The 13,932-nt window shown below is 38.2% G+C and overlaps 1 protein-coding gene across 2 annotated transcripts in view; it reads left to right on the top strand.

Moving 5' to 3' along the window:
• faf1 (Fas (TNFRSF6) associated factor 1) overlaps nucleotides 1-13,932 on the top strand; it is a 60,791-nt gene that overhangs the window by 46,135 nt on the left and 724 nt on the right. For both annotated transcript variants that reach the window (XM_043247529.1, XM_043247528.1), the window contains exons 16-18: nucleotides 2,710-2,790; nucleotides 3,088-3,165; nucleotides 5,967-6,182. In XM_043247529.1, the coding sequence (XP_043103464.1) occupies nucleotides 2,710-2,790; nucleotides 3,088-3,165; nucleotides 5,967-6,182 (375 nt within the window). The remainder of the gene's footprint in view (nucleotides 1-2,709; nucleotides 2,791-3,087; nucleotides 3,166-5,966; nucleotides 6,183-13,932) is intronic.

The raw sequence follows: 13,932 nt of genomic DNA, 5'->3' as shown, positions 1-13,932 counted from the left end.
AGCAAAAACTGTTTATGTGGTAGAAAGATATAGTTAAGGTGTAGTTTACCTAAAGCATGTAAAATTTAATATTTACTCCCTAGAGTTGAGTATCAGTACTATATGATTTTAATTAGCCAGCTATTTATTTCAGTTATATCTAAACTATTCTTGATAGCTTATGACCAGCTATGGATAAGCTTAAACCAGCTCAAACCAGCATCCAAGATTTACCTAACCAACATAAACTGTTTTTCCAACAGGAATTTATAATTAAATATTTATAAATAAACCATACGTAAAAAATTTTTAATATTTTGATTCAACAAAAAGAAGCAGTTCATTGCGAGTATGACTATACTGGTTGCACTGAATGTTTTACATTCACTAAAAATGAAAACATATCAGACTCAGAATGGTTTTAAAGGGTCAAAGTATTGTAGCACTGACTTAGTTTAAAATCAGATTTGCTGGTGATTACATCTCATTTCAAATCATGGGCGTGATGCTTGAATCCAAATCCTTTGTTAACCTTGTGTTTGTACACAAATGAGTGAGCCACCTTAGAAATATGTGGGAGTGTTTGGACGCATTTGTTGTTGTGCCACCACTAACAGCCTGCCATTTGAGGCAGTTTAGGTTTGCCCTTTAAAGTCCTTAACCGAAATGTCCCTGTGTGCGTGTGTGCCATCCCTGCCCCATACAGTCAGGTGACTCAGAGTGACCTGTGTGTGTCTGTCCATCTGTACGGACAGATATACACCCCTTACATACACTGTCTGGATCAACAGACAAACCTAGACAGCACACACTCATCCACCAAGATCACACCAGATTCCTCTGTGTGTAAGTGACATGACCTGGGGTTGTGCAGTCAGGGATAAAATAGTTATACGCTTGCTCCATTAGCTCTGGTACAGGTCACAGCACTGACTCACTGTATGTAGAGAGCAACAGAGAGAAAAACATGGGAGAATGGTTGGACATTCTTTACTCGCACTGTTTATTTTCATCTTATGCTTTTTTTTGACAGAGCATTAAAAGAATGCTTTGCTTTGTTCTAGTAGAAGGATACAAGTGGAGTAAATGGATAATCAAATTGGTCAATTGGACTACTTATAAATGTAATAGTCATTAACGTTACGTGTTAAAATTCATTAAAAATGTTTTTAATGGGCAATTGATTTTAGCTTGGATGACAGCCATGAATTATGATTTGGGACTTGTTTTTAATAGTCAAGGTGATTTATAGAAATCATTTTGAATGTTACAGTTTAGGTTGTCTGTAAATGTTTTGTAAATTGTACTGTAAAGTCATCTAAACATTCAGTTTGTTTTTTATTTTACTATGAATAGTTTTTTTGTTTGGTTGCTCTAGGTTGCTTAAGGATAATTAACTATTATACTACTTGGTTGAAAAATGACTATTATTAATGTTGTTAATGTTGTTTGGTAAAGATAACATGGTTGTTATCACAATTCCGCAAACTCCGTAAGCTCCGTAAGGGTTTTTAAACCTTGATTAACAGATTTAGTGAATTCATTGTGTTAAAAAAAAAAAAAAGAAAAAAAAGAGGCATGTCGTGACTAATTGCTTTATTAGAACAGTAGCTTTTGAAAGTCCTTTTGAAAGAGTTTGTCTTGTACGAGCAGTTCTTCAAAAGCACAGCGTGTTTGGAAAAGTCAATGTATATTTGTTATTTCCATCCCTCAGATAAAAGATCCAGTTGTTTGTAATCCTTATTCACCCGAGTTGTTTCAGTGTTCTGACTTTACCAATGGAGACCCACACACATCAGCCCACAAACTCTTCCTATACCACAACATGGTTTTCACACACTCTTTTACAGCTCGTTTGAATAGAATTTGAGGATGTATCTCTGCTTTGATCAGCCTCTGTGCTCCTTTCTTTCCTCTATCCTTCGTTTTCTTTTTCTCTGCTCTGTGTAGTTACAACTCTTTCACATTTCCACACAAAGTCCGGCCAGGAGAAAAGACCCTTAGTCTTAAAAGCGGCCGCAGACAATCGCACGAGCCTGACTGCACAAAAGCAACAGTAGTTATTCACAGTCTTCAGTCTCAGCAGGTAGACCTGCAGCTGGGTCTTAACAAACAGGATTCACACAGACACACACACACACACACACACACACTCACAATAATAAAAGAGCCTATCCATTGTATGTAGAGGAACTCCATGCATTCACTTCTATAAGATACTCTTTTAGTCATCCCCAGTTAGTGTGTCTGACAATACAATAGTATTCAGTATGTGGCCATTACTGCTGACAATGACGAGGAACCATCTCATACGTCAAAGATCCAATGGGATTGTTATCTGGATAGACATGCTCCTATTGGCTAGCTGGTATAGGTGGTAGATAATAGAAATGTAGTGATAATATAAGAGTCTGCTAATGATCAGCTAAACAGTTTTAATAAGTAGTTAAGTCTTTTTGAACAAGTTAGTACACATGGTCAGTGTCTACTTGCTTTCCAATAAGTGACCTAAAATTAAATTTGAATTATTTTGACATTATTATTATTATTATTAGTCTTCAATTTATCAATATCTGTTCTTGTTTACTTTATTTATTTATTTTACTTCTGGATCCCCCTTTAAAAAAAGTAAATAATCATATTCATATTAATTTTCGAAATTAAAATTGTTGTTTTAATATTTGATGATTGGTTCATAAAAAGTTTTATTCACCCTCCTTTTTCTTTCAGGATGAACGTGAAGCCAGAGAAATGGTCAAAAGAGAGCAGGATGAAGCTTATCGTGTGTCTCTGGAGGCTGACCGTAAAAAGGTTTAGCACAATATTAAATGTCTTTTTTTGCTCAGATGTTTTTGTGTGTGTGTCTATGTGTGTATATATATATATATATATATATATATATATATATATATATATATATATATATATATATATATATATATATATATATATATATAATTTTCTTTTTTATTTATTATGAATGAATATAAATTATTATTATAAAATATGAAGTTGCTGAATGATTATGTAAAGTTCTTATTTTTTATTCTATATATTGTATTATAGTATGTTGCTAGTTAATGTGATTTAAATGTCTTTTTGTTTCAGAGAGAAGCGCAAGAGCGAGAAGAGGCAGAGCAAGTTCGTCAGGAGCGAATCAAGAAAGAGCAGGAGGAGGAAAGAGAGGTGAGATTTACTTTCACTGAGTTTCACCGGTTTGGTGACTGTTTCAGTAACATGGTTTATATGACAAGCTCAAAGGTGGGTGAAAAGAAGAAAATCTGAGAACGACCCTAAATAATTCACCTTAAAAGTAGCACAATACAGGCCATGTAATCATGATCCTTCTATGTAAAAGAACAGGAATTCACAGAAATGTTCTAGTTTCCTTGTTTTATTCTACGTAGAGCCCAGCAAAGCTTTGTTTGCTTGCCAAATATGACTGATTTCCAGCATTATGTTACTATTACTTTGCCTTGCTAGTTAGTTCCAGTTAATTGGTTCAAAAAAAGCCATTAATGCTTTTGAAAACATCTTTAAAACCACTTTCTCATCCATTAAAGCCGAAAAAAATGACACTTGTGCTTTAAGCCCAAATTTAAACGTGACAGTTTCACTCATTGCTATTTAATGTGTTTCTTGATATTCTAAACATGTTACTTAAATGGGATTTCATGCCTCATAAGATGACAAATAGCAGTGACAGCCATAAAGCTTCGTGTCTTGTCGTAACCACTCTCATCAAACACACACTTTACATTGTTACACAAATCACATACATATTTGCAATCCGCCCGCGTACTCCTGCAGTGTTTGCGCTATCGCCCCTTATACGAGCTGTACAAAACGACAGGTGCACGTCAAAACACTGACACCCTCACAAAGACGGCATCAAAAAGTGTCACGGAAAGTTAAATCTCACCTGTAGATGTAGGAGTAAGCAAATATAGCCCCTTTCCTATCAGCTAATCAGCAGAATACAATACCGCTGTATTAACATTCAAATGTATTACAGATGGTGCGGTTTAGCGCTCTTTCTAAAGACAGTTTGTGGCACAAAGTGTACTTGTTCATTTAGTGTGCTTACAAGTTCAACACACACACACTCTTTTTAATAAGATATTTGCTCACAAAAAGCTGCCACACCAGTGTCGCCAGATTAGCGTCTGTTTATTCAGCAGTAAATACTACCTGAACCAGCTCAGGTGAAACTGCTATATGAGATAATTTGTCACTTTTAGGTCACAACAAAAGCATGTAATTAGTTCAATATCCGATTGCCATGGTACCATTCTTGTCAGGACGTGGTGTGTAGGCTACAGTATAGACCTTCAAACACACAATACCCTACAATAGTTCACTTTAGCTTCGTTTAATGCTCGTCTTGGACAAAGCTGTTAATATGAGGCATATTGTAGAGAGGTAAACACAAAGACGGCCTGGAGGCGAAGTAATTGTGTCAGTCCTGAGTGTGTGTGTGTGTGTGAGCTGTTAACTCAGCAGCAGCCTTGTGTTTTAATGAGAACAGGGTCTAAAGTTGTTCACCTGCTGTCTGTAATGATCCCAAGGGGAGAAGACGCTTGAAACACACACACACATTTAAACAGATAAAATCACCTTCACTAAACTCCAAACGACCGCTTTTTCCTTTCCCAGCTGAAACGTCACGCCTTTGGACATGAATCTCCAAGCTGTGAAACGGGTGACATATATTCGATTCCTGCACCTTAGAGGTCACCTGTTACGTTTCATGACATTGTTTGGATTCGCACACAATCGTAATTAACCTCTTGCTCTTGAAGGGAAAGATTAGATTCAAATGGCGTACATTCGTTTCCTCTATTTTTTTTATTTATTTATTTTTTTAGCAGCTGTTGCAGTTTGGCCGTGTGTGGTGTGCGTGTATCTGCGTTTCTTCCCGCGCATTGTTTTTGTGACATTGTGTGTGTGTGTGTGTGTGTAAACAAGGCAGTAAGATGCTCTCCACCTGGAGTCTATCCAAGCACGCGCTCAACCTCGCACACGCCCAAACCACAGCACCTCGGTGGGTCTGTGGCGACAATAGGTGCACTAGAGGGAAACAATAAGCAGAAGTGTATAGAAAAGTAGAGAGGGGAAATGTCTCTGTGATTTGGACTCTTTTGTGACCCAGACAGCACATGAAAGGCCGTGGGGGAGTGGTGATGTCATTATTCTCTGCAGTCAGGTGCTACACACACACTCTGTTTGTTTAGCGCAGTGAAAAGGATGCTCCTTAGTGCCCTTTGTGCGCAGGGACCAGGAAACACACAGACACGTACGTACACACATACATCCCGAGCAGGGCTGGGGGAGAGACGCCGTTCGCCCCCCAGAGGGCTTTTTACACGCGGCCCCTACCTAAGGGAGCGGGGCCGGCACGTGCTCACACAAGCCACCTGCTGCTAATGAGCTACTGTTGTACACTTTGATGAAATATAATTGCATTATGGTGTGTAAATAAAGCCTGCGTGTTTTGTCACAGCATATGCTGCCCAGTGTCACAACAGGAACAACAAGCTGGAGTTGAAAAGCCCAGAGGAGCGGCAGGTCGTGCTCCGTGACACTAGAGACGGCGCAATTCCCTCACCTCTCCCTCTCACTTTCGCTCTTGTTCTCTTTACATGTGTATGCGACTTCTCACCGTTTCCCTCCCCGTCCCTCACTTTTGACTCGTTTTGTTTTTTTGTTTTCTTTTTTTACAGTGTGATATTTCTATGACGTGCAAAATGGATTTTTTTTTTGTGGCTCGTTCAAGCTGTGATGCTAAATTTAGTACTTTCAACGCATGACTTGAGTGCTACGATTTCATAAGATACAGTATTGTGTTTTATAGTCATTTTAATATTCAGTGAGCTTTAAACCTTCACTTTCATAACGGGAGATTTATAAAGTGGTTGGTTCATGAGATACATATGAGAGATGTTTGTTTTGCCATAATGTTACCGTTTTACTGTCCCTTCGCGCAGGCTATTCGTCTCTCATTGGAGCAGGCCCTGCCACCAGAGCCCAAAGAAGAGGGCGGAGAGCCAATCAGCAAGCTGCGCATCCGGACGCCAAGTGGCGAGTTTTTAGAAAGGCGGTTCCTGGGCAGCTGTAAACTCCAGGTCCTATTTGACTTCGTCGCCTCCAAGGGCTACCCATCTGACGAGTTCAAACTGCTCACCACCTTTCCACGCAGAATTGTGAGTTCACACGTGCACACAAACAATTACTGTTTTCAAATAAATGTATATGAATTTTGACCCTAAAATAATGAACAATCAAACTTTACACACTGTTTAAAATATGAGTATAAATAAATATGAATAAATGCAAAAATATACACTTATTTCTTTAATTGACATGTTAGTGCTATATATAAGACACAACAAAAAGTTTTTAATTTTATATTTAAATTAAATATAATTAATTTAGTTTATTTTAAATGTGTGTAACTTAAGTCAATTATTATTATTAAAATGAAAATACTTTTTATTATTATATAATAAATAGTTCAGTAAATCTTTTTATTAATTTTTATTTAGAATTATTTTATTAAGTCTTTATATCACTAATGTATTTATTATTGTTATTGTTGTGTGTTTATGAATCACTTTTCCTCAAAGTTTATTTAAAAGCATTGTTTCACAAAAAGCATTGCATATATTTTTTGTTATTATTTTTAACTAAATGTTTCTGCTCATTTGGATTCAGATAATTAGAGTAACACGTGTATATCATAATGATATTGGTCATGACCATAACCCCACTCGTGACAGTTATTATAAGTACCCAAGTGCGCACATATTCCTGCAACACCCGCCTCCTTCCTGTTCAATATATTTTCTGTGGGCAACTTTCCCCATGCTGGAACATGACTGATATTAGTCTAGAGCCCCACTGATGGTGAATATCTTTTAATTCCTGTCCATCTGCGGTGCACTAATAACTGTGTGTGCGTGCCTGTGTGTGTGCAAAGAGTGTGTGTGAGTGTTACAGCTCAGCAGGAAAAATAGAGTGTATAATTGGCTAGTTAATCCCAGCGTGTGGCAGAAGTTTGTTGCTCATCTTAGTCTGCGTGTGTGTGTGTGTGTGTGTGTGTGTGTGTGTGTGTGTGTGTGTACTGTACAAGTCCACAGATAGTCACACACCTGCACATTAATTAAAAGCCATGCCTGGTTAATTAGTATTTCTTTTCCTCTTGTGTATTTTATTTTTCCTTTTTTTTTCTATCCACATCTATCCCACAAGTGCATGAATAATTTACGGAATATTAATTGCGGTCCTCAGAAGCAGAAAGGTGCACTGGCTACTTCAGATACAGTCAGCAGTTCTTTTTCCTGTGTGTGTGTGTGAGTGTGTGTTTGTGTCATTAAAGTGCTGCGTTTGTGCACTCTGCAGCAGGTAGATAACAAGCGCTGCTCTTAACGACCTGACTAATTAACAGCATGGAAACAGAAATGGGCTTTCCATTAATCAAGAGATGTGCGCAGGCCTGCCCAGACAGCATGCCATCCAAACCCTTTGGGGACGAGCGCTAAGGCCCCCAACAAGCTCACAATTTTAAACACACTCACAAAATGCCTTCTCATGCTCATAAATGCTCAACATTTGCCTTAAACACTGCTACTCGGGCAGCCTCGCGCCCGACGAACACCATTTCACACATTGTATTGCGTTTATTCACAGTCTCTGTTTGGAAAGCAAAAGAGAATCGAGTTGCGTGTTTCTGCGGAGGGCGAAATGTGTATCCAGCAAAAAGAGGAAAGCAAAAGCAGGAAAAACAGGCTGTGTTTGTGACTGTGACTACAGTGCTTGAGTTTAATCCTCTCTCTCTTTCTCTCTCTCTCTGCCTCTTCTAATTAAAATCATCTCTGCCACAGACTCGCTCTATCCCTCCCACAGGATTAGGCCATGAGCACTATTGCATTTGTAATTCTGCACAAATGTTTAAACTTCATCTCTCTCTCTTTTTCCTCCCCCTCCTCCTCCTCCTCCTCCTTTCCTCGCCGCATCCAAAACCGAGATAATTGCCAGCAATAAGAGAGTGATTAAACAGAGGAGTTTAGAAAGAGAGAGATGGAAAAGTGTCTGAAGCCTTTTGTTTCATTTGCGGCCTGCGAGGGTTGTGTTTGTCAGTTTGTTTGTTCTTTTCTTCTCTTTGATGGACAGATCCAATGCACCTGCACTCTTCTGAGCGCGAGCGTGAGGAAGGATTAGAAAAGCAGCCTCAGGATTCCCTTTCTATTCATAACACTCATTAATGTCATGGCACAGTCACATTGCCACTCACACCAGCGCTTAGAGGACCTCCAATCATCTGATGAGTTCTTTTTGTTTTCTGTAGTTTTTTAAAGTTATCCAACTCGGGATACGTAAGGATCTCTTGGATGAATAATCTAATCTCATGTGTTTTGATTGAAGAACGGTGCTTCTCAGCTGGTTGGTTCCGACCCAAAATTGAGTGACAGGTCTGTTTGGAATAGAGAACACATTTAATTATAATAAAAATTAAACTAACCTCGAAGCGAAGATAAATGAGCATGGCAACTTTTTCTGTAGAAATGCAGAAAAAAAAATCGATAAAAGACAAATGCATTATATTTACAAATTACATTTACAATATAATATTATCATTATAGCATTATATAAACAATATAACACGTGTGTGTGCGTAGAGAGAGAGATACATGCACACACACAAAAACACACATATACATACGTACTTATATATGTATGTGTATGTGTATTTTATTATTCATCTTTACAAATCATTTGGGGTCATCATGTGATATTCTGTGAAGCATGGGTCACCGGACCAAAGCAGCTGCAAAACCACTGCTTGATAAAACATCGCTTCTTTCTACTCTCGGAGAGCCATTTGGATGTGTGGTTTCACATCCCTTGCGTCAGCGCCTGGCCTGTCTATGCATTTGCATTGGCTTCTTGCCTTTAGACCCCCCCTTAGCATCCCGCGGTCATGCTACAGACAAGCAGGGAGTCAGAACTGACTTCTCCCCAGAGGTGGGAACCCTCCTTTCCCCCTCCGTCTCCACCCTCGGCCGGCCCTTAGCAGAGTCTTACTCCAACACTGTGAACGCTAACGCCCTCACCGCTCCTGCAGGCAGATAATGATCTCCCACCGCTTTCCTAATTGGCCAAATAAACACTCTACAACACAGCGCTAACACAGACCTGGCTATTGGGTTTTAATTAATGGTGGAGGACCCTAAATGGCTTCATTAGAACCGTTGTTTCAGCTGTATATTTTTTTTTCTTTTTTGTTGGTTTGCCTTTTTCCCCTTTTCTTTTTTCCTTCTATATTCCACATCTCACGTGTCTGGTCTTTATTTTCCTTCTCTCTTGGCCTCTTATTGCAGGTCCTTTTATTAGTGCTAATGAACGGCAATATTTATTTGCCTGGCTTTTAAAGTGGATGTTCAGTTTAAACAAGTCTAGCTTCGAATCAGCGAGGACTGGCGTTCAGCTTATTACTAATTTGCTTTAAATGTTTTGACTATGTGATTCGGAAGCCAGACCTTTCTTAAAACCTGTGTGTTCTTAATTTATAATAATGCCTCCGTGCAGTTTACTTTGCAGCGGCCTGGTAACATACACCTGCTTTGTGATGAAACTCTGTATTGTCATTTTAATGAGTTTTTACTGTGTTATTGATCAGGTTAATCCTTAAGCATACTAATAATGAAATTAATTAAACTGAACTGGCAGCTGCAAGTGACATCAGTTAATCATGCTCTGAGACATCCAGCTTTTATTTTGTTTTCCGGTGAACTCCGTATTGATTCCCTCAGGACTTTTCAAATAGTCTTGTTGTAGAAATGTACACAGTACAGTCAGTGATACAAATGAGTGCTGCTCAAATTTCACACGAAGACAGTGCAGGTGAATTTTCCCTTCAGCTGCACTTTTTAAAAGTGATTATTGTATATAATATAGAAGCTTATTATATTTATTATATTATTAGTTGCATTTGTTTGGTTTTTTTTTTTTTACACTACCGATAAAAAGTCTAAAATTTTCTTTTTTAAATAATAATGATAATAATAATACTTTAATTTAGCAAGGATGCAGTAAATTGTTTCAAAAGTAACAGTAATACACTAACACTGAAATGTTCTTAAATACTAAATCATCATATTTAAATTGATTTCTGAAGTATTGTTTTACACTGGAAAAACTGGCTTAATAGCTGCCGGAAATTTAGCTTTGCCATCAGCAGAATAAATTATATTATAAAATATAATACAACAGTACTCTAATTCATAGTTATATCACTCTATTGCTGTTTTTACCTCATATAAAGGCAAGCCTTGGTGAGCATAAGAAAATAATCTTATTGACCCTGTGTATTTTTAATATTAATTAATAATTAATGAATATAATAACTTATAAAGTGAGGAAAATACAGCCCAACACACAGATTACCTGTCTACAAATATCAGACTACAATAGTTACATTAAGTTTTAATAAATTGATTAAAAGTTAATCTGAATATTCAAATGATTTCTAAAGGTTCATGTTTGACGATGCTGGAGTAATGGCTGCTGAAAATCCAGCTTTGCCATCACAGGAATGATTTACATTTTAAATGTATTAAAAATCGACAACTTCAGTAATGATATTTTACTATATTTACTCAATGAATTGGTCAAATAAGTGCAGTATGCATAAGAGTTTTAGTTGCTTTTGCTTCTTTTCAATGGCCTGTCGATGGTCATCGTTGCATTCAGGGCTCAGAAGTCGAGTAGCACTCTGCTTTTGGAGAGCAGGATTCCCTCTATCTTTCTCTCGTGCCCCTTTTCCTGTGGTCATCTGAGCGGCTGTCCTATGTTTGTTTGGTGACTGTGTGGGGCCGTTGAAGATGAGTGTGTTAAAGGTTTAACAGGATTACCTGCCATCAACATCATCAAGGCCCAAAGAAAACAGCCGCTCGGGCCTCTCCTCCATCGCACGGCCACTTCTTGCTTTAATAAACCTCTTCAGGATTACGGTGATATGAGTCTCCACACCCTTCAAATGATCTCTTTTCTTCTTCTATTTACTTTGGCCGTCGGAGAACGTATTGTTCATCAGTGGAGATCTCACTACCCGAGTTCATTTGGTCTTAACTTCCCCCTTTCGGCGCATAGCGGGTTAAGGTTGTCAGTCAGGGGGGTTTTAATCGTACTTTAATTTTACGACTCTGTGCAAGTGTGCGTTTGTGTGTCAGTCGAGGTGTTTGAAGCACGAGCGCGATCTCGCTCTAATTTAATTCAGAAGGGCCAAACAGAAGGTTTCTGAAGAAACTAACAAGTGCTGGGAAAAGAGGGAGGGAGTGAGAGGAAGAAAAAGAGCGAAAGACAAAGAGAGTGGAGGAAAACAACAGCTTTGTTTGTTGACAGATGCTTCTCCTCTTATGGTCTGTTAATTGGATAACAATGTAAACAATCACCCATGGCATCTGTCTCCTGCCATTGGAGTGCCACCTTGTTTCTCTCGTTCCCCTTTAAAAGAGAACAGTCATCAACACAAACACGCGCACACATCTGCGCCACCCTTGAACCTCATTTACTTCTACCTGATGCTGTGGTGTTATAGCAGGTTTTCGGGTTCATTTCCATTTTAAGTTTCGCTTAAGTCCTCGTACGAAAGAAAGGGAAGGCATCCTGGTGGGAGCGATGTGTGTTTACGACGTACTACACCCCCTCCTGTGCCCTCAGGTCAGATTGAAAAACAAAAGGCATAAGTCACACGCTAAAATGAGGTTTGGGGCAACACAGCTAATGTGCTGAAGCGGGTGTGATATCTGTACTTACCCCCCTTTGAGATGCCAGACCCGCCGATATTACGCCGCTTCTTTCCGCCTACGTCAGGTGTGTCCTGATGAGGCCTTTACCTCTAAAATGTTTGTAATATTAGAATTTCGTTTTTGTTATGGGACAGAATTGTACCTTTTAAAGGATGTGTTAAGGTAAACAAAATGTATTTTTGTGTGTAATTAAGTTTCAAAAATTTAAAAAGTACTTTTTATTCATCTTGACTGCTGATTTGTACACATACTAATGTTCAAAAGATTTTTGTTTGTTATATATGTGGCATGCTGCCAATCACCACAGAAAATTATTTTATTTGTTCCTCTGTTTATAAGAACGTTATAACCTTTTTGTATCATTATAATAGTAATAATGAGAATGCATTTTGATTTGGGCCAGTTATTAAGCACTTATTTATTATAATTTTAAAATAATATTATAAAACAGTTTAAGCACTTATTTATTTTATGTATATATATATATATATATATATATACACACACACACATTTTTTTTTTTTTTTTTTTAATCATCTTTGTAATATTATCCAATGTCCTGACTACTTTAACAGAAATTACACTATACACAGCTCCGACCCTGTGACCTTCCAGTCCAGCTGCTTTCAGCTCTGTGTTTTAATTACAAACACGTAGAGCTGGAAGGGTCTTCAGAGCAGAGAATAGGCCTTAATCAGAGCCCTGTCACCAGGCTGCAGTTAAGCCCCTGTCCTGAGCGCTGTGGCCGCTCGATGTGTGGACACCCAGGTGTGAGGCAAAGGCCCCGTGTAACAAGAGAACGCTCTGCTATTAGCTCACTACAATACAGCCATCATCTCCTGCTCTCCTTTTCTGTCTCGACGCAGGATCGCAAGCCGCTTACACAAGCGCTCATCACTCCTCATCAGCTGGGAAAATCCCCAAACCGAGACGTGGATGATGGTTGCATAGTCACAAACGTCCGTTAGTTTGCTGTTAAAAGTGTGGCTAGTGATTGCATTGCTCTTGGATAATGAAGTCAAGCTTCACTCATGGAGATTATTAGTGGCTGATGAGTTCTCAGCCCATTGCTATCGTGCTTGGTTTGGATCGGTCCATTTGCGATAACAAACAGCTACTATCCCAGAGGGAAACAGGACACGTACCTCACACGGGGGACATTATCGCATTACGGCTTTAACCAATGACATCAGAAGGCTAGACCCCACACATCGCTTAGTTTAGGAGGAATGGCCAGACTTAACCCGCACACCTCATTAACTGTGTGTGTGTTTTTTTTTTCTTTTCAATTTTGATATTTGCAATAATGGCCCATTTATATCTAGAATGAAAGATAACTATATCAGCATCAGAAAAGAGTTTGGTTTATCATAAGTGCATCCTGCTGTTCAATAGAAACGCTTGAGCTCTTATAAAAAAGATGGATTCTGATCGGCTTTTAGTGTTTTAAGCATTTTTTCCTTTTATCGGCCAGATAAAAAGTCATTCTGAAAACTATTTCATTCATCTGTGCAATTATCGTTGCATTTTTGATGTGGACTTGATGTGCTACACTGGAAGATTGTTTCTATTGGAAATTAGAGAAAAGAAGAAAAGAAAAAGAAATGAGAATTGTGTAAAAAGTTAAAATTACCCATTTTTTTTATTACCTAGCGAAACAAAAAATTCTGAATCGTAAGATATACACTCAGAATTCTGAGGGGGAAAAAATCTGTTTTGAAAATAAATGTTCTGAGTTTGTTGTATGACACTTTTTCAAAAAGCCAATTCTATTTGTTTGTTTTTTTTGTTTTTTTGAGAATGTTCAAATGCGTCAAATAAAGATAAAGATCCATGTATGCATTTGAACCATTAATTAAAAAGGCACCATTAATTAAAATGCATTATTATTGTTTATTAATATTCTTTCGAAAGAGACCTATTATCCCCCTTTTTACTAGATGTAAAATAAGTCTCTGATGTCCCCAAAGCCTGTGTGAATTTTATCTCAAAATACCCCACAGATATTTTTTATAGCTTGTTAAAATTGCCAAAATGCTAATAAGCTGGTGCACCCGGCCCCCTTTTCAGAACAGGGCGGAGCTTCAAGAGCTCATGGCGTACCGGCATCAACAAAACAGGACAATCTGACGCATTAAAAAAA

The sequence above is a fragment of the Puntigrus tetrazona genome, chromosome 8 (genome assembly GCF_018831695.1).
Source record: "Puntigrus tetrazona isolate hp1 chromosome 8, ASM1883169v1, whole genome shotgun sequence".
Taxonomy (NCBI): domain Eukaryota; kingdom Metazoa; phylum Chordata; class Actinopteri; order Cypriniformes; family Cyprinidae; genus Puntigrus; species Puntigrus tetrazona.
Note: the sequence above shows the minus strand (reverse complement) of the source record. Positions and strands in the feature narration are given on the sequence as shown.